The 25798-nt window shown below is 45.4% G+C and overlaps 3 protein-coding genes across 10 annotated transcripts; 1 reads left to right on the top strand and 2 right to left on the bottom strand.

Moving 5' to 3' along the window:
• Window positions 1–142: 142 nt before the first annotated feature.
• On the bottom strand, window positions 143–18239 carry LOC147007781 (uncharacterized). Of its 7 annotated transcripts, none has more exons than XR_015053887.1 (6): window positions 15469–15723; window positions 15088–15180; window positions 11432–11588; window positions 7690–7793; window positions 1501–1714; window positions 143–1355 (listed from the first exon to the last, which is right to left on the bottom strand). XR_015053887.1 is itself a non-coding variant. In XM_085866432.1 (6 exons), the coding sequence occupies exons 4-6, from the start codon at window positions 15160–15162 to the stop codon at window positions 7354–7356; spliced, it is 672 nt and encodes a 223-aa protein (XP_085722558.1). In that variant the 5' UTR covers window positions 15163–15180; window positions 15469–15563; window positions 15781–15915; window positions 17687–18239; the 3' UTR covers window positions 7055–7353. The 7 variants fall into 7 exon arrangements, 4 of the variants coding, with proteins under 4 accessions (XP_085722558.1, XP_085722557.1, XP_085722559.1 ...); XM_085866432.1 differs by lacking the exons at window positions 143–1355; window positions 1501–1714 and adding exons at window positions 15781–15915; window positions 17687–18239 and having other exon boundaries at window positions 7055–7793; window positions 15469–15563; XM_085866431.1 differs by lacking the exons at window positions 143–1355; window positions 1501–1714 and adding an exon at window positions 15730–15780 and having other exon boundaries at window positions 7055–7793; window positions 15469–15563.
• Window positions 3076–5266, bottom strand: LOC147007782 (E3 ubiquitin-protein ligase Siah1-like). 2 transcript variants are annotated; one of them, XM_085866429.1, is made up of 2 exons: window positions 4965–5107; window positions 3076–4748 (listed from the first exon to the last, which is right to left on the bottom strand). In XM_085866429.1, exon 2 carries the CDS (start codon window positions 4744–4746, stop codon window positions 3751–3753), a length of 996 nt encoding a protein of 331 aa, XP_085722555.1. In that variant the 5' UTR covers window positions 4747–4748; window positions 4965–5107; the 3' UTR covers window positions 3076–3750. The 2 variants fall into 2 exon arrangements, with proteins under 2 accessions (XP_085722555.1, XP_085722554.1); XM_085866428.1 differs by lacking the exon at window positions 4965–5107 and adding an exon at window positions 5123–5266 and having other exon boundaries at window positions 3077–4748.
• Window positions 18240–18297: 58 nt separating the features above from the next.
• On the top strand, window positions 18298–23728 carry LOC147007780 (uncharacterized). Its single transcript, XM_085866376.1, has 2 exons — window positions 18298–18940; window positions 22262–23728. The coding sequence occupies exon 2, from the start codon at window positions 22664–22666 to the stop codon at window positions 23726–23728; it is 1065 nt and encodes a 354-aa protein (XP_085722502.1). The 5' UTR covers window positions 18298–18940; window positions 22262–22663.
• The last annotated feature ends 2070 nt before the right edge of the window (window positions 23729–25798 follow it).

Here is a 25798-nt window from a genome sequence, read left to right as displayed (position 1 = left end):
GAAGGTGGACAGAGGTTATGTTTTCATCACTGTTTGTTCTGACGAACAATTGAAAATCTTCATCATGTCGGTCCGTCTCATTCGTTTGTTACGTCACAGTGTTGCTGACGGAGCGGTTACCTGTTAACACCTGTCGGCGCAGACTGGGCATCTCTCGCACCATCTCACTGAGAGTGCCACCGCCTGATTGCACACGCTCACACCAGCCAAGCTCCAGGTCCTGTGTGGAACAGTTTCAGTGTGGAACAATTAAATCACCATAAGTATTGTGTGCAGTTTTTGACTTCCTATTAATCCAAGTCCTGTATAGTCCAATTAAAGAGACAAAATGCCACCAGAATGTTTCCGAAAAAATATAACTTGACAAAATAACAAGCCCAACAAAACTGTTCAGTATTCTAAGTTATTAACACACTGGAAGGAAGAAAAAAAAGGGATTTAAAACGATGAGGAAGGGGAAGGGAAGGGGGTGTGATGAGAGGAGGAGAGTTGTTTATTGAAAGTCACAAGATAAATGCTGCGTAAACTCGAAGACTCTCGGGAGAGCACGTACCTCCGCCATGCTGTTCAGTTTACGTTTTGTATCCCACTGAGAGGCTTCATATGGATTAGGACCTGGATTAAAATTTAATCGGCTTCTTCTTGTCACCGAACCAACTCATTCACCAAGTTTCGTCCGAATCCGTCCATAACTTTTTGAGATATCCTGCTCCACGTCGCTTTAGGTCCGATCTCTCAACGGTGAAGAATCACTCAAAAACTTCTCGGATCCAGAACCGGATGTGGATCTTCACCAAAATCTAAGAATTTTGTCGTTGTCACATATCACAAGCTCTCCACCAATTTTCATCCGAATCTGTCCACAAGTTTTTTGAGATATTTTGGTCACCAACAAACAAACAGAGAAGCCGGTCGGTGGCGATGGGTCGCCGAGCATGGAAACTATAAGATATATAGAGCAAAATGGATGTCATATAGCGGATAGGGAATCACCTAAAGATTATGCATTTCAAATCTCATCCAGTTCTATCTTCTGATAACTACTCGGTATCCATTTGAATGAAAAGTACCGAAAATGCGGTTTGAAACCGGAGATCCCCAAAGTTCGAGGGGGCGCTGTAGGTGAACAAAGATCTAAATCGAAAATCCGGCTTGAGCGTTTGTGCACAATGTATTCCAGACGATTAGTGTGAATTTAGTGAAGAACTATAACTGTCAGCACTGTTGACATCAAATTTAATGAATAAGATATAAGGTTCGCTTGAGTGACCCAGCAGTATTGGCGGTGGAGGTTTTGCACTCTCCCGAGTGCTCCCCCTCGAGTTCCATCTGCGTTAGACTTTCAATCCACTTGCCTGGGGGGGGGGCAGAAGAAGTAGGGTGGGGGGGGGGGTCTCAATTTCACATTGCCATAAAAAAATCAAGATTTACTTACAATGGTTTTATTAATGACAAATCTGCGAGAGAGTAAAACGAACATAAACTTCGTAAAGACCTCACATCGATCTGCGTTCGGTACAGGACGAGGCGTTGTAGCCTCTGCAAGGACGAGAGCTGCTTGAATTCTCTGGGTGGTATTCAGTCACATGACGACAGGTCCAGGTCGCGAAGGTTTGGGCAGAGCTTGATTACAGATTCCAAGGACTTGTTTGTGATCCAACGGCAGTTCACCAGCTCCAGGTGCAGGAGGTGCTCAGACCACTCACCCAGGAACCTGAAATAGTACCGCAGGAAGACATTGGGATGGTGTTATAAACAAAGCAGTGAGAGACAAGACGAACTTCAAAACCAACTTTAACATCGACACACGTTTGGTACAATGCAGGGCGTTGTAGCTTCTGCAAGGATGAAGGCTGCCCCCCCCCCTCTCCCGAGTTATCTGGGGGATAAAGGATAAAGCCGTTTCAAGAGTTCAACATGATCTTCCTCATTCACCGAAGCAGCAGGTATGACAGGTGTAGCTCACAGGATTGGTACGCATTTACAATTCAAGATAACAAGAGCAAGCCCAAGACCAAATTCAGATTATCCTCTACTTTTCGTTGAGGTTGTCCCGTACGACACGTATTTTGTCCCGTACGACACGTATTTTGTCCCGTACGACACCATTTCAGTTTTTAGCCGCGTCTCGCAAAGCGAACGTGGCTCGAAGAGAGCTCCTCATTTTTCTTCTTCTTCTTGTTGTTCTTCTTCTTGTGGTGAAGACAAAACCTTTAGGACTCGGCTCTTTTATATACAGGATCCGAATCTCCTTAAATATTAAACACTTGTACACATCCTCACATTGAGGGTGCCTTTTGAGAGCGTCTATCATGAACTTTTAAATATATTCGGACATTTGTTTTCAAGTTTCGAAAAGTTCACGTTACTATTTAAAGATTATTCCATTTAATGTATTGTAATTTCGTAAATACACGATTTTCTCGTCGTGAACGAGGAGCCACCATGACGAGTCTCGCTATTGGCTCCATCAAGGCACGTGACGAAATATCGGAAGTTGTTGTTGTTGTTATTGCCTTTAGGACGCGGCTCTTGGACACATTTGTCCTTGTTTGTTTAAGTTATGATAGTTTGAAGACTTCAACAAATGCCGAATTAAACATTTCCACGCTCTTTCATGTGTCTTGTGATATCTTCAAACAAAATGACTGATCGGAGCATTGTCCAGGTACAAACTTCGATGTTATTCACAGATGTGCAAGTGAGGAACTTCATTCAATTAATTAATATTGTTTACTCGGGTAAACACAAACAGTTGTTTTTTTTATTTTATTAGACGAGTATATGATTAATTTTAAGACTCTTGGCAACATTTTAAAGTTTGTTTCAATTATTTTTTTCCAAGGTCAACTCAAGAGATTTTCAGCTGAACTTGTTGACAAGAAAAGTGTCTTCTCGTTGTCTCGAACGACACTCCACTTGTTTATTTATTTATTTGCAAATTTCATCTCAAACGTGATGATTCAGTGATTGATTACCCGATTGTATCAGCTTCACAGATACGGTGTTTCATCGGATACTGAGACGACAACTCCACAAGGCCTGAGTCCACAGCTCAATGTAGGAGAACCCAAAATGCACAACTTGAAGCATTTCAAACATAAATTCCTGGCTTTGCCATTGGCTTGTACAAAGGCTTCGTCTCCAACTAACAGGGTAAAGGAACGGGACTGGGAGCGAGTGTGTCTTGTGTGGGCAAAAAGCCCCAATTCTTTATTCAAACTGCACAGAGGATCCACGGCACTTACTGTACGTGGAATCCACACTTAGTACGAAGGAAAGTGAACTGGATGTAACAAAAAAAAAAAAAACTTTTGGAGATTATGATCAGGCCTTGCTGTTCATGTGGGGAAACCCAAAGGGACATGTTCATCGATGGGAGGACACGCCGGCAAATCGCTCTGCACGCTCAGGGTGGCCATCGGTGGGGATGCGAGGAAACGACCTCCTGTATTGGCGATTCAAGCTGTTCTTTGGGTCGGGTGTCAATTCAAAATGACTTGAGAACACTAAATTCAAAAAATTCACAAAACATTCAACCGAACCGGTCAAATTGAAAACGCAGGAGAATCCTCAAGGTCTGCAGGTGGAGCCGCAGGAGAAGAGGCGTTGACGAGGAAATCGTCGCGCTCGCTGGCTCCAGAAATGGTGCAGAGATGACCTTTATCACCGACACATCAAGTGAAAACTCGAAACCTTGAGGATAGCCGAAAACGCGATGGTGAGAACGTTTTTTACGAAATGACAAGGTCACCAAGAAGGTTCCCTGCGGTGCCAAGAGGTCTGTCGGAGGGTCCGGTGTGCATAGCCGAAGCAGCTAACGGGTTGTACGTTACACTTCTGTCCCAATTGCAATGCTCCAAAGGATGCGAATCCTTCAGCACCTGACGTTTGGGAGGGCGACTGGGAGATGGTCACGTGGAGGGTGAGATTTCCGTTCTCGGTAAACAGACGCGCGGTGCTCAAGTCGATGGAGAAACAGTTCTTGTTGAGAATCGCTGCGTCGATGCCTTCTTGAACGGGGCTCGGCGTGGCATCCCAGGTGAGACGACGGCGATGACCGACGAGCTTGACGTGGTACATGAAGCGCTCGGCCTGCTTGCGTGTCCCGATGAGTATCACGATGGTGAAAAACTGATCACGGCCATTGGATTCCCCTTGCTTCTTCAGGACGAGGAGGAAATGGAAGCCAAAGCAAACCTGCATGATGACCCAGTCCTGGGCGTCACTGAGTTCGATTTTTTTCAAAACTATTCGTGTTTCCTCCTCCTCTAATTCCATAATGAACTTGTGCTCGTCTCGCAGATGCGGCACCATGGCCTCGAGCCGACCCTGCCACCTGCAGGAGATACTCGGACAGGGGCAAGGGTACGGGTGGAATTCACACAGGTCTTCGTGGTCCGGCTTGTCGGTGTACGGAATCCTCACTCGACAGCCCGAGAAAGCGTACCTGCACGGAAAGTGCACGACTTCCGCCATTTTTTCCCGGGACAGGTTACGGCCACCGCTCATCGGACCCCAGCAAATGGGGCAGCAGGTGAATTTTGACCGGCACGTGAGGCAAACCATGTGACCGTCCATGCACTTTATGATGGGCGGCACAAGGTACTCAGGGCACAAGGAGCACCGGAAGAAGTTGAGCAGGTGTTTGTTCATCCGTGACATGTTCCAGCCTCGATGGAAACGTTGTGCTGGAAGTGACCGAGATACGCCGTTGGAAAACCCCAGTCCATGCAGCCCACTCATTCCTGTAAACAGGTGTATCAAGTTAGAGGAGGAGCAGGGTAATTGTACTCCACCGCCGGAGGGGCGATGACGTATGACGTCATGCAGCGTCTGACGTCATAATCGCGAATCTCGATGACGTTTATGCAACGTAAAACAGATTAATGAACTAAAAATAAATCATCCAATCATCATCATGTTGGATTCAAGGAAAGTTTGATACAAAGTGCAAGAGTCACAGTGCTCATCGTATACTGTCCACACTGGGTCGGCACAACAAGACAGGCTCAGAATGACTGAAGATATCACGTTCGTGCTCCTTTATTACTCCCTCGACACTCCTTCCACCTTTATAAAGAGTATTTCCATTACTAACCGACCTGTCACTGCTACATACCTCGTCTGTGTCTTTCAAAGGGATCTCAATCGAGTCACGCATGGCACTCTCGTGACGAGACAGGAAGTGACGTCACCGCATTGAGAAGCGGGAAAAAAATAATTATTTTAAAATTTGTGTTCGTGAGCTGCACACGCTTTCAAACAGCTTGTTTTTCATAAGCAAGGACAAATGTGTCCAAGAGCAGCGTCCTAAAGGTTTTGTGGGCTAAAAAAAAACAAAAAAAAAACAACTTCCGATATTTCGTCACGTGCCTTGATTAAGCCAATAGCGAGACCCGTCATACTGTATTTACGAAATATCATATACTTATGAAATAAATAATGTATTTATGAAATTACAATATATTAAATGGAATCATCTTTAAATAGTAACGTGAACTTTTCGAAACTTTAAAGCAAATGTCCGAATATATTTAAAAGTTCATGATAGACGCTCTCAAAAGGCACCCTTAATGTGAGGATGTGTACAAGTGTTTAGTATTTAAGGAGATTCGGATCATGTTTATAAAGGAGCCGAGTCCTAATATAAAGGTTTTGTCTTCACAAGAAGAAGAACAAGAACAACACCGAGCTCTCTTTGAGCAGCGTTCGCTACGCGAGACGCTGCTAAAAATTAAATAAAATACGAAGAACACTTTAACCAGCCGAGGTGGTGTAATCGTCAGAGGGGGCGCTCTGCATCCTGGGAGGTCAGGGAAGCAAAGAGTGAGACCCCAACGGTCTTCGTCGGGGGATCCGCAGCATCAGATAACTCTGCAAGCAAGAATGGACGCTTGATCTTTGACCCTTGAGTTTCACGTCCATCTTCCTGATTTGTAGATCCTCATTCATCTTTCCACCCAATCCCCTTCATCTAATGACCGAAGACGACCTGGAACCCACTCACAGAACCCACTCTTGACCCTTGATCTTGGATCTAGTCCCTTTGATCTTTGTCCCTGACATTACTTGTTATTTTTATCATATAACGATGATTATAAAACAAGCGATTCATTCACTTACTTGATAATTCGCCCCCCATCTCCATACTTCTTTTTCTTCCTCTTTTCCTTCTTCGTTCTGCTCGAAAGGTCAACTTTGTAAATGAACTAGCAAGTTTCATATTTGATTTTAAAAAATCCATTATTTAATCTTGTCCGCCATTGTGGACAGACACCATCCTTCACATCGACTCGTATTCTGTGATGAGGACTGACTCATTCACCCAAACACCTTGTTCGAGTAGAGTGTTTCCTTATTTACATTCACACAGGTGAGCAAGGTGGCAATTCACACGAGGTCGTTTCGGATGACTTTCGAGGGATTCAAAAGCACAATGTTTCGGCCAAAGGTTGAGAGTGGCCTGACAAAGGTTCGAGCCTCACATTGTGCCTGTTTGTAAAATGAGGATTCGTATTTCCCAAATTATGGAGTTTTTATTTGTTTCTTCAATGCGGGAGAATATATGATCAAATTGGCCTGCCTCATTCATTTCCTGGGATTCCTGCCTCTTTCATTTCCTGGGATTCCTGCCTCTTTAATTTCCTGGGATTCCCTGCCTCTTTTATTTCCTGGGATTCCCTGCCTCTTTCATTTCCTGGGGTTCCCTGCCTCTTTCATTTCCTGGGGTTCCCTGCCTCATTCATTTCCTTGGATTCACAGCCTCATTCATTTCCTGGGATTCCCTGCCTCTTTCACTTCCTGGGATTCCCTGCCTCTTTCATTTCCTGGGATTCCCTGCCTCGTTAATTTCTGGGGAAATCACCAACGGTTCCACGGAGGTGCAGTTTGTCAAGGATTCCAAAATAAAATATTTTTCCGAATTACCTTACGAGGGTGGCTTGAACAAAGAGATTGTCTGGGATTTGATTGTTCACTTGATACCTGACGTGCAGCCATGAACCTAACCACGGAATTATTTTATTATACCCCAAAAGTTACATCCCACTGAGAAACTTCAAGGTTTTTATTTATTCATTAAACATAAAACAATAAATTATAAATCATAAATAAAACAATAAATTATAAATAAAACAAAAATTTATGAATCACAAAAATAAATTGTTTTTTCTTCCCAACAAACAAAGTTGTTCAATCAGTGCCAAGTTGATTTAGAGAACGAACAACACAAGCAACAACAACAAAATTGGAACCATCTTATAACTGAATAAACCATACATTCCCTGTGTGACCCTAGTGATTCCCTGTGTGATTTAAGTTTGCTTGTTCCAAGTATGACATTTCTTTTTTCTATTTTAAGGATCCTTGTTCCAATTCAAGTGCTTCCTTCTTCAGGTTCAGGGCAATCTTTTTCACGTGCAGCCGTTCTTTCTCCTCTAAAAGTCTCCTCTCAGTCTCTCTGAGCTCAACCACACATTTTGTCGCTTTGTTCAGGATCATTGCTTCAGGAACATGACTGATTCCAACAAGCTCATCCAAATTATTTTTCAACTCCGTAAAGTTTTGCTTCAGCTTCTTCCTCCGGACCTTCTCCCTCAATGCTTCTTTGCTTTTCCACTCACAGCACTCACAGCGACACGACTCTGGAAGAGAACTACTGCCGGAACGGCAACTACATACTCGTACTTTTCTTTTGCGTTTGATTCCGACAGCAGATTTCGTTGATGCAGCCGTATTTGTGCAGCTTGTTGACGGTGTTTCATCACGACCGTCTGCTCGGCCATACCTGCCTGGAAGACAATGAAAATGTTATTGACAACTCTCACAATGTAACCCCAACTGATCTCTTCTGTGGTTATGTCGGTTTCTCTCTCTCTCTCTCTACAAAAAATAAATAATTCAGTGAAGACCTTTTTTAATCCACACATCACATTTAACACCGATACACGTAAAATGGCACGAAATGGACGATTCATGTCACAACCACAGGAAGAGACCCAATGAACGATCGGTGTCACAAACACAGGGAGAGACCTCAGGGAGAGAACGAATGAACGATCTATGTCACAACCAAAGGCTCCACCAAAGAGAGACATCTAATGAGTGATCCGTGACAACCAAAGGCCATACCTTAATGAGAGACCAATCCTGTAATATCAATCACTTAACCCTCAATAGGTAACCTGGGGTTTTGAGGATCCCAAGCCAAACATTTTTTTTCTAATTTTATTTCTTTATAAAAACACATTACTTCGAAAAAAAATAATAAAAAATAGTTATTACCCTCGCCGAATGAGAGGGTATTGCGTTTGGGTCCGTTTGTCTGTCGATCCGTTTGGCCGCATAGAACTTTTGTGTTTTTCTCTACAACCGCTTGTCAGATTGAGACGAAATTCGCACCATATGTGCGACGACTCGTAAAGAATGTTTTAATCATAATTATGACGTCATCGGTCACGTGGTGTGGCAACCATGTTTTTTTTTAACCTTCAAAAATCCTCTCCAGAATGGCTGGACAGATCAAGGGGAAACTTCACACAAATGTTCCCCAAGCCATTATAGACGTACAAGTTTGTTAAGGAATAATTGATCGGCCACATGGCTTGGCAGCCAGATTGGATTGAGGAAAAATATTAAATAATGTTTTCTCTGGAACCGCTTAATTAATCGACATGAAATTTCATATTTATGATCTCGTGGTGATATGGAACACATATTTTAAATTTAAACTTGATCGGACGCATGGTCTGGCAGCCAGAATTGTTTAATTTTTGATTTGGGTGATTTTTTTGGTTTGATTTTTTATTATTGTTATTATTTTTTTGAATAATGCTCACTTGGCTGTGCCTGGATGGGTTTGAGGGTACTGGAGGAGCAGATGAAATGCGAACGCTATCCAGGCTCCTCCTGATGACTTCATCTTTGTTTTTTGTTTGTTCGGATTCCTTCTGATTACTACAATGGAGGAATGTACTGATTTGGTCTTCCATTTGATTTGAATTTCATTTATTTTAATCCTATTCTAAATTCAAATGAATAATAATAATAATAATAATAATAATAATAATAATAATAAAAAAACGTCACGGATCAGGATCAGGTGTCTGATCAAAGCAAGGTTGCATCAAAGCGGGACGTCTTAGTACCTGGTCATCACTGCCAGCAGTTATAAAGTGGAAGTTCTAATTATATCTCTAAGTAATTATGAAACACACCAGAAAATAAACACTATACAATTTACACCACACAAAAGCAGTCCTGGCGAGGGTCTGCAATTTCTGAATGCTCTTTTTCTTGATAATAGTATAGGAACAGATATTTCTTGTGTACACTGTCGAGGCTCATATGAGAGCGAAAAGCTGTTTGGTACTTCAGAAATTTAATATTCAAGAAAACAAACACGACATATTAACCAAAGCTTTTTGGACTGTACTTCTCAAGGTTGAATTACAGCAAGAGAACCGGGAAGTGAGAGAGAGCATGCAAATATAAGCTTGTCTTTGTAATGTTGACACTGATTGATTCATCAGTTATGACATCAATGGTAATCTGAGCCCCCATTAGTTAACTCACAGTCATCAGTATCTCTGGCTCTGTTTGGCTGGAGTGGAATCACAGGTGTCAAAATGGGGGAAAAAACATTTAACTCCTCATGTGATATTAGGTCGTTATTGGTGGAACTTTTTGCCATCTTCCAAATTTGCTTTTGGTGGGAAGAGTGGGAATTTACAATGGCGTGCCATCGACTTCACTCTCGTTAATACTGCCTTGAGGACTGTAAAACACAAATCGCCTTCATAATACTTCCAAAAACCATGCAATACATTGATATATACCATTGATAAATACCATGCGAGTATTAAAGGATGGGACATGTATATCATGGTGAAAAAGAGACTGCCAAATGTCTATGTACGATGCTGATTGACGCTCCGTTCGATAGTAATCAATAAAACATCCATCTCCTAAATTGCGACTCAACGTCGTCTTATTACATTGTATAAGGGTCGTTGGTGTATAAGACTGCTTCAGCACAGCTAAACTTAGTTGTTTTGTTTTTTTAATCCTTAAAATCATCATCGCTTTCATCAATGCTTCGCACATTAAATCCTTCCTCTTCTCCAATGGCTTGAATTCCGATCATCAATTTGGTTTCAGACTGGGTCACTCCACCCTAGATATGCTGCTTCTGCTCTCCCAACAATGGATGGAGGTCCTCAATGCCAGACATGAAATCTTAGCCACATCCCGAGACATATCACGGTCTGACACTTTTGACACGGTCTGACACCCTGTCCTACTCACCAAACCCTCTTCCTATGGTACCCAAGGCCATCTCCACTCATGGCTCGCAGACTTTCTCTCCTGTCTCAGCCAACGTGTGGCTCTAAATGGAGTTCTCTCAACCCCTCCTCCTATCCAGACTGGAGTTCCTCAAGGCTCACGGGCTTTGCTTTCGTCTGCAGCCTGATGGAGTACTGCTCTCGTCTCTGGGCTGGTGCTCCTGCCTCCCACCTTTCTCGGCTTCACGCTGTGGAAACCAAGGCATTTAGGATCATTGGCACCTCCCGCGATGAGGCTGTCTTTGGGCCTCAAACTCTCTCATCGCAGGTTGGTCGGTGGTCTGTCTGTCTTCTACCGTCTCCTCTCCAACCTCGCTCTCTCTGCGATTTGTCCCCACATTTCCACAGGGCGCTCAAGGTCCGCCAACAACCCCTTTCTGGTAAAACTACCAAAATTACTAATCACTGCTCACCTTCACTCTTTAATTCCTCTTTTTTCCTGCCTTTGGAATAAACTCCCTCACTCTTTTCCCTCCAGGTTTTCAAAACAGCTGTTCACCACCATCTCATGTCTTCCCCCATCCAAAATCTTGATCTTTTCTACCCCCGTTAATCCACCCCAAACCCACTTCCTTCAAATTCCCTGCTTTCCTTCCTGAAAGTCCCTGTAATGTCCATCTTTATTCCCCATGTTCCCCACCCCATCCCTCTCCCTTCCACAGATCTCTTATGTCTCTGCTCCCCACTGTTTTGTCCTTCCCTCTTCCACCCCTCTTGTCTCATGCCCCCCTTGCTGTGCGTTGTGTGTTAGCTCTCATTCGAACCTCGACAAGGTCGACAAAAAAACAACAAAAATCATTATTTTATTTTATATTGAAGTCCAGGAGGGCCTTGCCGTTCAATGGTTTCCCCTCGATCACCATGGATTTGTTGAGGAAGGGTTCTTGGATCGTGATCAAATCCCCCAAATAATTGTGAGTTGGCGAACTATTTCCCACATTTATTCACATAATTAACAAACAATAACCCCCTCAAACCCCCCAAGCACCATCATCTCCACCAACTCGTCGTCGTTGTTGCCATCATCATCGCCATCACATTATTGGATCAAGTTTACACATCACACTCGTTTGCAAATTACACACATGTTTTCACGTTCTCCTTCGTCACTGGATCCATTTCTTCCAAGTCCATCAGTCGGCTGTCTTCGTTGAGGAAGAACATTGTGGCCTCGTACAACTCGTCGTTAACGATGCCCATCTCAATCTCCCGCCAACACTCGCTCTGCAAGGCTGGTGTGAACTTTAAAGAGAACATAAAGAACAGACTTAGGGGGGAAAAGAACACAGCCAAAGGTTTGGTGATTGCAGAAACAGACAACACGTCTTTTTATTACATATGCAACACATATCTATTTCATGACTAGTACATCACGCTTTCACAAAACAAATACTGCACGAAGAAATGTATCTATAATTCCAGCAATCTGTGTGTGTGTGTGTGTGTGTGTGTGTGTGTGTGTGTGTGTGTGTCTGTCTGTCTGCGACTGCCGTTTCTCGACATCCGCCAGTCCGATCTGATTGAAACTTGCCAGGAATATTGCCGGGGACCTGCGGATGTGCCTTTTCAAGGTTTGATATTAATCGGACAAGCGGTTCCCAAGTTACGGCCATTTTATTGCTTTTTTCAGTGTTGGAAAGGTGTATATATCGCAGCTGAAGTGTCGTTCCACCTTATCATGCCATTTTTTCCCCCAAGATATCTCAGAATTATGATAACAGCATCTATCTATAATTCCAGCAATGTGTGTGTGTGTGTGTGTGTGTGTGTGTGTGTGTGTGTGCGTGTGTGTGTGACCGATGTTTCTCGACAACCACTGGTCCGATCTAATTGAAACTTGCCAGGTATATTGCTGGGGACCTGAGGATGTGCCTTTTCAAGGTTTGATATTAATCGGACAAGTGCCTCCCAAGTTATGGCCATTTATTTACCAAACCAATGACAAGACACGTTGTTGCGTGGGCGTGGTCGATGGGGAAGGGAAAGGGAAGCTCAGTCGCGCTCCCCATTACGGGTTACAACGTAGGGCTTCCGGAGAGTGATGACTTCGTGTATTCTAATAATTTCTCGATTTCTTATGCGCATTTATAGATAAACACAATGCCCCAAGTTATGATCGTTTTCATATTAGACGGTGCATAAATTTCGGTAACATCAGAGTGAGCTGGTGTGCTCCGAACCAGGAAGTAATTTTTTTCTCTCTTCTCTTCTTCCTTGCGATGACATTGCGAAAAGGCAAAATACGTTGGCGCTAATTGAATATTTGGGCATTAAAACTAAATTGCGAATAATCGTAACTGTGAATAATATGCGAACTTCCCCGCCACGCACGTACGGGCACGCGAGAGCGAAGAAACGGCCTGTGTGGTTGTTGTTTCTCGCTCGCAGTTTGAATATTTATTTAATATGGAATAGGTAAAGCCAAGAATCGAATGTAGAATTCTTTTTACATTCGCTTCTGACTTTACATAAAACTTGTTCACAACTGTATACTTGCCAACTAGACCGTGGTATATGTAAGCACCGCACAGCTGATGATTTTGACGCAATTTCCGGTTACTTCGGCCTGGATTCGGGATCAGCGATCAAATAATGTAAATCACGATTAAAAAATTTTTTTTGATGATGTGGGAGATAACTTTATTAAAATTAACTTTGGGAAAAAATAATTGAATAAATAAATAAATAAACGATCACTTCTGGTCAAGAATAAAAGAAATTAAAAGTTCCGGAAAGAGTCTCAAAATCACTCCCGGTAATGTTAAATACTAAATAAACACTTCCTGTCATGAAAAAAAATCACTTTTGGAAGTATAAAATTAACTTTGGGGAAAAAAATTTGAATAAATATATAAACACTTCCGGTCATGATCTCCCGGCATGCATCATTCCCCATGACAAAAACCGGAAACAAAAAAAAAAACCAGGAGCAAAAAAAAAACGGAAGCAAAATGGTCAGAGCCAACGACACGGATTCACAATTGGCAGGGTATTGTGTTGTTTTTGTTGTTTCCTATTATCTCATGTGCACGCGTTAAGTAATATTCACAAGATAGAAATAAAACCCAATCGTCACCGTCATCGTCATCAATACACCGCACAGCGTTTTACAACAACCGGAAGCAAAAGGTCATAGCTAACGACACGGATTCACAATAGCCAGGGCTATTGTGTTGTTGTTTCCTATTCTCTCACGTGCACGCGTTAAGTATGAAGCTCACTGCGTTCGCTATTAATTTTTTTTTTTATGGGCACGTACTAGTATTAATAATAATAGCACAATAATTGGCAGTAATAAAAATAGTAACGTGATACAATGACCAATGTCTGTCAACCAATAACGACCTATATATTGTCTGTAAACCAATAATGACCAATAACGTCTGTCAACCAATGACAGGACACGGTGCTATGACGTCACAATTAATGTATATTTATTTATTTTTGCACGATTGACGTCACAATTCTTCTTCTTCGTTTGGTATGACGTCACAATCGACGCTGGGGACTTGAGTATGTGCATTTTCAATGTTTGATATCGTTCTTCATCCGTTTCAGCTGTTTCCAAAGGTTTGAAAGGTGTTTTTTTCTCAAGGTTTGAATTAATTGTTGTGCTTGGTAGACATTTGTGAATACATTTACAGAGAGAGGGGTGAGAGAGGAGGGGGAAGAGAGGAGGGGGAGAGAGGGGGCAAGAGAGGGGGCGAGAGAGGAGGGCGAGAGAGGGGAGGGAGAGAGAAGAGGTGCGAGAGAGGAGGGGGAGAGAGGGGGGCAAGAGAGGGGGGCGAGAGAGGAGGGAGTGAGAGAGAGGGGGCGTCACAATTCAAGAGAGGGGTAGAGAGGAGGTGGCGAGAGAGGGGTACTGGAGAGGGGGTGTGAGAGTGGGGGCGAGAGGAGGGGGGAGAGAGGAGGGGCGAGACTTGGGGGGAGAGAGAGAGGGGGCGTCACAATTCTTCTTCTTCTTCGTTTGATATGACGTCACAATTGACGCTGGGGACCTGAGTATGTTTCCAAGGTGTTTCCCAAGTTATGGCCATTTATGATACGGTTGGTTCGATCTAATTGAAACAATGCCCCAATCCAGTCGTTGTTTACGAGAGCGAAGGAACGAAGCTGCACATACTGGCATGCACCTACGGGCCCACACTAGTTAAACAAATGACGTCATATGAAACAGTTTTACCCCACTCGGGTCATTTCTACAACACCAACATCAATAACTCGTTCCTTGAAAGGAGATCCCAATGGAAGGAGGAGATGCGTTGACCCTTGAGAGGTCTGCGTTCCACCTAAAGGAGATCACAACCCAAATGATCATCATCGCCAGGTGCAGGTCGGTGGACGTACCCGGCTGTCAGAGCATGTCTGCAAAGGACCAGGATCGTGGTGAATGGTGAACTTTCATCATCGAGGTCATATGACTGCTCGGCGAGAACGGCTACGGGATTCGAACCTCCTCGTTGCAGGTACTTATCGAGAGCGACCTTTGGGCTCCGAGAGCATCGGGCGAGTCCTTGTGTCCGAGGTATCCTCGAGGAGCCTTGAATTGGGTCGGAATGAACTTCCTTTGTCTTCGTCTCCCATTGAGGAGGTATCCATGGAAACGAAATGTGTGCAGGCATTTATTTAATTACATACATCGCGTCACACAATTTGATGAGAGACGGGGAGACAAAAATGATTTGTTATTTAATAAACTCAAGGGACGTGTGGTGGACGTCATCATTCGACCATTCCTCACCTCGTCTCCAAGTAACGAGCTGCAGGTGTCGTCACATCGTCCGTTGTCATTGCCTTGCTTTCTTAACTCGCTCATCTGGTCTCGTGTCTGGACCTGGGACGTCACGGCAAGTTAATAAACCTTTGACGATTCGAAACGGTCTTTATCGACGCCATGATCCAAACACAAAGGGGTGAGGAGGGGAGAATGTGGTGATGTTATATATAATTATACACTTCCACACTTACACACACACACACACACACACACACACACACACACACACGCACACACACACACACGCACACACACACGCACGCACGCACGCACACACACACACACACACACACACACACACACACACACACACACACACACACACACACACACACGTGACCTTACCTGTATTTATTTATATAACCGTAAATATTATGTGTAAAACTCCGTCGTTCTCTACAGGAAGCGCGTCGACTTCACGTTCAAACCACCGGCATTTCCTGTCACACAGGCACGACAACTGAGGTAAAATCGATTCCGTTCAACATTGTAATCACCGGTTATAAAGAGTCAAACCTGCAGCTTTTATCGTTTTCTGAAGAAACCGAGTGTTAAAAAAAACGATGGATGAAACAAACGAGGTGATTTATCGATCGCCGATATTACCTCAGGATAAATGAGTGCGAAGACGTGACGTCACAGAAATTGGGAACTCACCCTCCCCGTCCCATGCACCCGGTCATCCCTCCGGGAGCTCTTCCCTCACAGATACTGATGAAAGGATCGATTCCTCCACAGAACGGGTGTGTGTTTCGTCATGGAGACAGGATCTGATCTCCTCGTCGATGGACACTGAGGGAAAAAGGAAGCAAACAATCGGAGGGAAAAGATAAATGAGGTTTTGAAGACGGAATCTCCGTGTTATATTGACTTATATACACGGTCGAGGCTCATGGAAGGGCGAAGACCGAAAACAGATGAGAAACATAGCAAAGGGAAAAAAGCAGGAGGAAGGGGGAAACACTCACTGCAGAGCGGAGGGAGAAGGGAGATGGAGATGGACAAACAAGGGATATGCAGGTAACGACGAGGGGTGAGGGACAATATGGAGACAGGACGGACAACATTTTGGGAGGGGTGTGGGATGGTTCAACAGGTGTCAGAGAAGATCATGATTTTTGATGGGGGTTGACTTAAGATGGTGCTGGACAGGTGTCTTGAAGATCTGGAGGGAAGAATGAGATTTAAGGGATGATCGTAGGTGGTTCCACAGGTGGGAAAAGAGAGGAATAAATGAGTGGAGGTGATCAGTGGGTCTGGATTGAAGGCAGTTTCACTAGGAGGGGATTACTGGTTGCTGGTGGACCACATGTGCCCTGCAGATACCTGAGGTGGTGGGGGGCAAAACACGGAGAGGGCAGCAGGTGCAACACCAGATATGAGGTGGAAGAAGACAGAGAGACCACCAACCTGGCAATGGCGAAGTGAGAGGTCCAGAGACTCAGCTTCATTGTGGGAGATTCCATTTATCTTGAAAGCCTTGGTTTCCATGACGTGAAGCTCAGCAAGATGTGAGGCAGCTCAGAGGGGAGAGCGGGACTCCATCAAGCTGCGGATGAAGGCCTTGAAGGGGGATAGGAGCTCAGGTGTGCCGAGGAAGGACTTTGCACGATGGAGGATTCTCAGTCAGCAACTGGCTTTGGAGGCCAGGTTGGAAATTTGGGTTTCCCAGGAAAGATCATGGCAGAGAGTGAGACCCAAGAGTTTGAGTGACTGAACCTCTTTGTGACGGATGTTGAGAAAGTAGATGGAAGTGTTTGTGGAATGGTCCTTTTGGAGAGAGAGAGAGAGAGAGAGAGAGAGAGAGAGAGAGAGAGAGAGAGAGAGAGAGAGAGAGAGAGAGAGAGAGAGAGAGAGAGAGAGAGAGAGAGAGAGAGAGAGAGAGATATATATATATATATATATATATATATATATATATATATATATATATATATATATATATATATATATATATATATATATATATATGAAGGGGGAGAAGGGAAGTGGGGAGGGGTGGTGCTTTGGGAGAAGGTAAATGTGAAGGGAGGGTTCACCGCTTTTGTTTGGTAGTGGGACTTGTGAAGAAGAGGGTGAGGGTGTAGTTTGGGGTTGAACGAAATGGGGTACGTTAAAACAGCATGTTAATACAGCACGCGGAGACTGCCCGGAGATGTCCTTTGGGGATGCAGAGGGGAGGGTGCTTGGGAGGAGGTAAGGGTGAGGGGAAGGGGAGGAAAGGCAGCGTGATTGGAAGATAAGGCAGCGTGAGGGGAAAGGAAAGGTGGTGTGAGGGGAAGGGAAGGCAGTGCAAGTGGAGGTGAAGGCAGCATGAGGGGCTGGGAGGGGAAGGAAGCATGGGGGGAAGGCTGTACATGCTAACACACTTATATAAACACCACACACACACATACACACACAAACACACACACACACACACACACACACACACACACACACACACACACACACACACACACATACACAATCAATTGTACAGTATCGTCGGCAATTCTTGAAATATAATATAATTTAAAGGATTGTTGTAAATGATGTTAACCTCAAAACATGGTTCCCTTACCTGAAGTAGGAACCTGAACCTGAAAGCAAATGAATGGTTTCCCAACAGCCCGGATCATCATTTGGGCACCGTTCCTCATCGAGGTTTCGATCCTTTCAGCCCAGAACCTCTCCAAACAATGGGTCCACAACCCCAGTCCACATCAGCAGCTTACTCAACATCAATGGACCTACAACCCAAAGTCCAGACAATCAGTCAATGCAGCAACGCAATATCCTTACACAAACTAATTTAATTATTCCTTTTATTTAAAGTATTATCACATTTCACTATCTTTGATGGTTGAATTCAGTGACTTGATGTGCAAATCCTCAACAAATTTCTCGACCTTCGGATGAAAATTGAGGATTTTTAGAAAATTGCCCGATGATGACCTTTGGCCTACGTTGACCTCAAAAGAGTGACCGCTGTATCACATTGCCATGTAACATGTGGTACAGTTTCAATTTCCTCCGCTGAACGGTTTTAATCTCAACAAAATGCAGATACATACGTATGACGTACGTACGTACGCTACTGATCACTTAACCCTGCTTTTCACTTCGCAAGCACAGGGTAATGAGTACGTACAATTGTAGACGACAAAATTGATGCAAGATAAATTGATCTACCAATGCATATCCATCAATGATAGCGAGTGCTGCCCCCGAGTGGAAACCAAGAAGAATCGCATGATGTTTCTGACATTTTGTGTGTGATGCGTGGAAAGTTGACGATGAGAAAAAATTAGCACAAAAGCCAAAACGACATTTCGGTGCAATTTGTTTTGAAAGCCGGTAATTGGACGTGCTGTCCGATGTATATTCCAAGTTTCAGCTCGTTTCGACGTACAGCCTTCGAGATATGAGCCGTCGACACATTTCGGACGGACGGACAGACTGACAGACGCGGACGTGAATTTCGAGGGTTGACGGACGGACAGACTGACGGACGTGGACGTGAATTTCGAGGGTTGACGGACGGACAGACTGACGGACGTGGATGTAAATTTCGAGGGTTTTCGTTAATAAAAACTCAAGATGAGGAAATGGACGTTGATGAAATTATGAACATATCACCTCGACGTACAAAGGATTTCCTTCCGAAATTTGCAACCGATTTCGTCCAGTGGAAGCCGAGATTTATTCATTTCATTTATTCATTCATTGATTTATTCATTCATTCGTCATCAGTGTCGCGGCCGGAAGTGGGAGGACTTCTGACCGGATTGAACGAGACAGTCAAGTGGGGGCGATCGAGTCGGTCCGGGTGAAGGTAATAAATGAAAAGATAATATTTTTTAAATTCCCGTTTCACTTCGTCCTGGTTAATAAGATCATGAAACTCGTTCCAAGCGGTCTCAATGAGTCTCAGGCCTAAACTAGTCGACATGCAAATCCTGTCTGTGCCGTGCCTCGTCACGATTTCTTTCTCCCAAGTGTTATACTTTCACATTCCTCGTCTTTATCTTTATTTATCTTCCTTCGGCTCTTCGGTTCAAACAACAAAAAAAATAAAAGGAAAGACGGAGGGAACGACTGCCTGCATATCCTTCCTTCAGTCATTCTTTATTCCTTCCTTTTCTCAACACCTCTGTGCAGAATCTTGAATGAACGTATTTCTTGTCACTTTAAAAGCTTTTCGTAACCCTCTCAGATTTCCCCTTTTCCACACCCCCTCAGTGCCGTCTTCAAAGAGAGTCTGGCCAACTGAACGAGAGGCGCCATGTTGCTACTCCCCAGATGGAGAACGAGAGGTGCCATGTTGCTACTCCCCAGATGGAGAACGAGAGGCGCCATGTTGCTACTCCCCAGATGGAGAACGAGAGGCGCCATGTTGCTACTCCCCAGCGAGCCGCGATCCCATTGAACACGCAGTACAAGAGAGATGGAGCCGACGTACATACTCGTCCACACACGTTCATCGCTGCAGATTCTCTGTAATTCAGCACTCACTAATAAAACTTGGTGACGTCATGAAAACTTGGAGACGTTGTCTCCACCCTTTGAATTACATCCAAAGGCGATATATTTTCAGTACATTTCCTGCATTGAAATGAAGAGTATGAATGAACGAAAAAAAATCTTCGTAGTATTCACGTTTGTGGGACATCGTAGGTGGGATGAATGACCTCACGTGATGACGACCGGTCAGATAGGGCTCATGATGTCATGGATGGGATGTCTGGCGTTCGAGCGCTGACTCTGGTTAAACGATGGTGGTCTTGGCGTTCGACATGAAGTAGCGCTCTCCAGCGATGAAGAGTTTCATTCCTATGTCTGAGAAATGGGTGAGAGAGACAGCCTTCCTTGTATTCCTTGAGCACAGTCAAAGCTGTTCAAATTTGGGGAAACATGGTGCTTTGAAACCACGTGACTGCGATCGACCAATCACAGCACTCCATGCGGACAACAATCGATGGCCAGGCTCTCTTTATATGTGGCACTGTTCCCCCTTGCCCCGCCCCCTCTCAGCTTCTCCTCCTTCCCCCCACCTCTCCCTCTCTCAGTTTCTTCCCACCTCTCCCCCTCTTAGTTTCCCCCCATCCCTCGCCCTCAGTTTGGCCATTATCTGCGCCAGTATCGCCATCATATCGAGACTATCCGGTGGTGATACAGGGCTGCCACATCCCACTACGTGAAAGATGGGTGGCACTGGGCAAACCTGAGGAGGGTGGAGGGTGGAGGGAGTTCTGGGGGTACTGGGTAGTGAGGGTCACACCACCACACCCTCTAAAGATCCCTCTAATTCTATGTCGGCCGGGCCACAGTGGCATCAGTGCAGTAGGAACCCTCCTGGTTCTGGTTCCCTTGGTCACCAATTATAATTTGATCGTCAATTGCGCTCTCCACAATTTCGCTTTGACGAAACTATTGTTGAAATACCACTCAACCGGTTGCCCAGTTTGAACGGTACATCGCTTCGGGGGTCTCCCCCAACAGATAACATGTCTGAAAGCCACGATACCATGCGGAATGGAAGTCAAAATCGACCCATCGTTACACCGATGAGGAGTCGCTCGTCGTATTCAAATAAGGCCGAGCGAGCCTGACGTACGACGAGAACCGGTGTGCGGTGTTGACTCACCGCTACCAATTAATCCTTCCACAGGCTCTTCCCTCAATCACCATTGAGGACCACCACGATCAGAATGAAGTGGAGATCAAGTCAGTTTAATTCATGAACAATGAATGTTCACTGGAAGGAATGTTCAAGAAGCCATGTCACTCGACATAATACTACGCTTGTTCGTCTGTCTGTCTTTGTTACATTCATTTCCACCCATTGGTTGGACAGTTTGTTCCACCAACATTGATTGGTTGGACGTTCTCTCAAGCAGGGCTTAAACCCATGTCAATATAAAAGGTGTTCGTCCGGGTCATTATTTATTTTTCACGATGTGGGCATATGCAGCGGGAAGAAGATAATTGGTTACTAACCCAAACCCTAACCAATGACGAAAAGGGAGATTCTAAAATAAGCTATGTCCTTATGGGCCCTCAGACACACCACAACAGATAGACAAAGCAGGTAATGATGGGACTGAGGAGATTTGCGGGCAAACATGATGCAGAGTCTGGCGGAACGGGTCGCAGAAGCTCCAAAGCGAGACGTCGGCTGGGTAGTGTGTGGCTTTGCCTCCGCAGTTCATGACCATACGCAGCCTCCGGATCGGTGTTTCCAGGTTTCTCCTCCTCTGTTCGTTCTCGCCCCCCACCTTTATCGGCTGGGCGCACACATCACTGATGATGAGCCAAGCTCCATCCTCGCTCACTCAGCATTGGACGCGGACTGGTCTGGTGCGCGGAGCGACCCCTCAGTGAACTCTCCTCCCTCCGCACAGCTCCTGCTATGCCATGGCCCCATTACGGTGTTTCTCCGTGTAGAATTGCGCAGCACGGCTGAACAAACGCTAAAAGAACAAACAAAAGACTGATTCCAAAGATTAGAATGGTACTGATGGGGTCAAACGGTTTGATAATTTCAGAAACAGACAAAGGGACGAGTGGACATCGTCTAACTTGACACACAACTGACGCGTATCTAATATCACAATTAATTACTTTATTCAATTACTAGTCAGCGGTTCCAATCACTCCCCTTTCACACCATTCCATTGAACCTTTATTTAAATTGAAGTCGTGTGAAACTGGAGGTTTCTGGAAGTATTATGACAGACGATTTGTGTTCTCCATTGTTGAAGTATATAATTCAATTCAAATAAAATAAAGATTGTAAAAGTCGTATAAATAAATTAATTCCAGTTTTACGGCCGTTTTCCGCAGTGTCTTCAACACCACCCGATCCAACACCTTACATTAGCGATTCGTGCCTGTTGTTTGTGTCCTTTATAACGTCCTTACAAACATTAAGTTTCCTGTTTTGAATGATATGAACCAATTGCTTCACGCCATGTATCGCTTCGTGTGTGCGGGGTAATATTCAAAGCATCATTAACCCTGAGGACGAAATTAATGAAACATGTTTTATAAAAATGGAGGAAAGAAAACGATTTGTATCTCATCGTAGTTTTGTTGAGGATTTAATTATTTTCATTTCTAGAACACATTTTAATTGTTTGGTCCTTTATGACAGGTGATGATGCCAGCAGGCCACAGATGTCGACCACCCAACACCCGGAGCGCATCTCAGCAAAACGATCCCTGAGTTGGCCCGGCTGATCCGGTTCATCAGCGATCCGAACTCCGAGCTGATCTGGTTCACCGATCTGATCTCCGAACTGAACATAAAATCCAAGCAGTGGAACCCCTGGATACTACCCGCAGGGTCAATAAAATCACTCTCACACAACGGAGCGCACATCAGCAAAATGATCACCGAGTCGGCCGACCTGATCCGGTTCATCAGCGAGCCGAATTCCGAGCAGGACAAAGTCAATACTCTCAACATAAACGTCAGGATGCCAAGAGGTTCCACCAGGAAGCTGAAGAAAAATGCAAGGAAGCATTCCTGCGAGGTCAGAAGATAACCCAAAAAATGGAAAGACTCTTCCAGGAATCTCAACAGAAATACAAAAAATTCTTCCAACATTCTGTTCAGATCATAAAGCAATCTGAACAAGAACACCAGCACACCAGACTCATACCTGAACACAAACAGCAGCACACCACACCCCGAGTTAATTTGGAACAGCACCACACCGCATACCGAGCTAATCGGGAACAGGACCACACCGCACACCGAGCTAATCGGGAACAGGACCACACCAGACTTCGAGCTAATCGGGAACAGGACTACACCAGACTTCGAGCTAATCGGGAACAGGACCACACCAGACTTCGAGCTAATCGGGAACAGGACCACACCAGACTCCGAGCAAATCGGGAACAGGACCACACCAGACTCCGAGCTAATCGGGAACAGGACCACACCAGACTCCGAGTTAATGTTGAACAGCAACACACCACACACCAAAATAATCAGGAACAGGACCACACCACATACCGAGCTAATCAGGAACAGCATGACACCGCACTCCAAACTAATCAGGAACAGCAACGCACCGCACTCCAAACGAATTGGGAAAGGGACCACACCGCACTCCGAGCTAATCGGGAACAGGACCACACCAGACTCCGAGTTAATCTTGAACAGGACCACACCAGACTCCGACTGAATCGGGAACAGGACCACACCGCACTCCGAGCTAATCGGGAACAGCAACACACCAGACTCCAAAATAATCGGGAAAAGGGCCACACCACATTCCGAGCTTTTTGGGAACAGCAACGCACCACACTCCAAACTAATCGGGAACAGGACCACACCACACTCCGTGCTTTTTGGGAACAGCAACAGACCACACTCCAAACTAATCGGGAACAGGACTACACCGCACTCCGAGCTTTTTGGGAACAGCAATGCACCACACTCCAAACTAATCGGGAACAGCACCACACCGCACTCCGAGCTTTTTGGGAACAGCAACGCACCACACTCCAAACTAATCGGGAACAGGACCACACCACACTCCGAGCTAATCGGGACCAGCAACGCACCACACTCCAAACTAATCGGGAACAGGTCCACACCGCACTCTGAGCTAATCGGGAACAGGTCCACACCAGACTCCAAACTAATCGGGAACAGGACCACACCGCAGTCCGAGCTAATCGGGAACAGCAATGCACCACACTCCAAAATAATCGGGAAAAGGGCAACACCACACTCCAAAATAATCGTGAACAGCAACGCAACACACTCCAAAATAATCGGGAACAGGACCACACCGCACTCCAAGCTAATCGGGAACAGCAACGCACCACACTCCAAACTAATCGGGAACAGGACCACACCACACTCCGAGCTAATCGTGATCAACAACGCACCACACTCCAAACTAATCGGGAACAGGACCACACCGCACTCCGAGCTAATCGTGAGCAGTACCACACCGCACTCCAAACTAATCGGGAACAGGACCACACCACACTCCGAGCTAATCGTGATCAACAACGCACCACACTCCAAACTAATCGGGAACAGGACCACACCACACTCCGAGCTAATCGTGATCAACAACGCACCACACTCCAAACTAATCGGGAACAGGACCACACCGCACTCCGAGCTAATCGTGAGCAGTACCACACCGCACTCCAAACTAATCGGGAACAGGACCACACTGCACTCCGAGCTAATCGTGATCAACAACGCACCACACTCCAAACTAATCGGGAACAGGACCACACCGCACTCCAAACTAATCGGGAACAGGACCACACCACACTCCGAGCTAATCGTGATCAACAACGCACCACACTCCAAACTAATCGGGAACAGGACCACACTGCAATCCGAGCTAATCGTGAACAGTACCACACTGCACTCCAAACGAATCGGGAACAGGACCACACCGCACTCCGAGCTAATCGTGATCAACAATGCACCACACTCCAAATTAATCGGGAACAGGACCACACCGCACTCCGAGCTAATCGTGAACAGTTCCACACCGCACTCCAAACTAATCGGGAACAGGACTACACCGCACTCCGAGCTAATCGTGATCAACAACGCACCACACTCCAAACTAATCGGGAACAGGACCACACCGCACTCCGAGCTAATCGTGATCAACAACGCACCACACTCCAAACTAATCGGGAACAGGACCACACCACACTCCGAGCTAATCGTGCTCAACAACGCACCACACTCCAAACTAATCGGGAACAGGACCACACCGCACTCCGAGCTAATCGTGAACAGCAACGCACCACACTCCAAACTAATCGGGAACAGGACCACACCGCACTCCGAGATAATCGTGAACCTGACCACACCGCACTCCGAGCTAATCGTGAACATGACCACACCGCACTCCGAGCTAATCCTGAACAGCAACGCACCACACTCCAAACTAATCGGGAACAGGACCACACCGCACTCCGAGCTTATCGTGAACCTGACCACACCGCACTCCGAGCTAATCGTGAACATGACCACACCGCACTCCGAGATAATCCTGAACAGCAACGCACCGCACTCCAAACTAATCGGGAACAGGACCACACCACACTCCGAGCTAATCGTGAACAGTACCACACCGCACTCCGAGCTAATCGTGAACAGTACCACACCGCACTCCAAACTAATCGGGAACAGGACCACACCACACTCCGAGCTAATCATGATCAACAATGCACCACACTCCAAACTAATCGGGAACAGGACCACACTGCAATCCGAGCTAATGGTGAACAGTACCACACGGCACTCCAAACTAATCGGGAACAGCAACGCACCACACTCCAAACTAATCGGGAACAGGACCACACCGCACTCCGAGCTAATCGTGAACAGCAACGCACCACACTCCAAACTAATCGGGAACAGGACCACACCGCACTCCAAACTAATCGGGAACAGTACCACACCATGCTCCGACCTGAACCCAAAAACCACCACACCACATTCCAAGCTAATCGGGAACAGCACCACAGCAGACTCCAAGCTAATCAGGAACAGGACCACACCGCACTCCGAGCTAATCGTAAACAGTACCACACCGCACTCCAAACTAATCGGGAACAGCAACGCACCACACTCCAAACTAATCGGGAACAGGACCACACCGCAATCCGAGCTAATCGTGAACAGTACCACACC

This window comes from Eptatretus burgeri, chromosome 25 (genome assembly GCF_056783735.1).
Source record: "Eptatretus burgeri isolate ZD-2024b chromosome 25, Ebu_testis_v1, whole genome shotgun sequence".
Taxonomy (NCBI): Eukaryota; Metazoa; Chordata; class Myxini; order Myxiniformes; family Myxinidae; genus Eptatretus; species Eptatretus burgeri.
Note: the sequence above shows the minus strand (reverse complement) of the source record. Positions and strands in the feature narration are given on the sequence as shown.

Coding starts and splice junctions, on each gene's coding strand:
- LOC147007780 (XM_085866376.1), top strand. CDS start 22,664: ATGGAAAGACTCTTCCAGGAATCTCAACAGAAATACAAAAAATTCTTC.
- LOC147007782 (XM_085866428.1), bottom strand. CDS start 4,746: ATGAGTGGGCTGCATGGACTGGGGTTTTCCAACGGCGTATCTCGGTCA.
- LOC147007781 (XM_085866432.1), bottom strand. CDS start 15,162: ATGAGCGAGTTAAGAAAGCAAGGCAATGACAACGGACGATGTGACGAC. Junction 11,589..15,087: donor GCTCGTTACTTGGAGACGAG/GTGAGGAATGGT, acceptor TTCTCTTTAAAG/TTCACACCAGCCTTGCAGAG. Junction 7,794..11,431: donor GAAGGAGAACGTGAAAACAT/GTGTGTAATTTG, acceptor ATTGTCTTCCAG/GCAGGTATGGCCGAGCAGAC.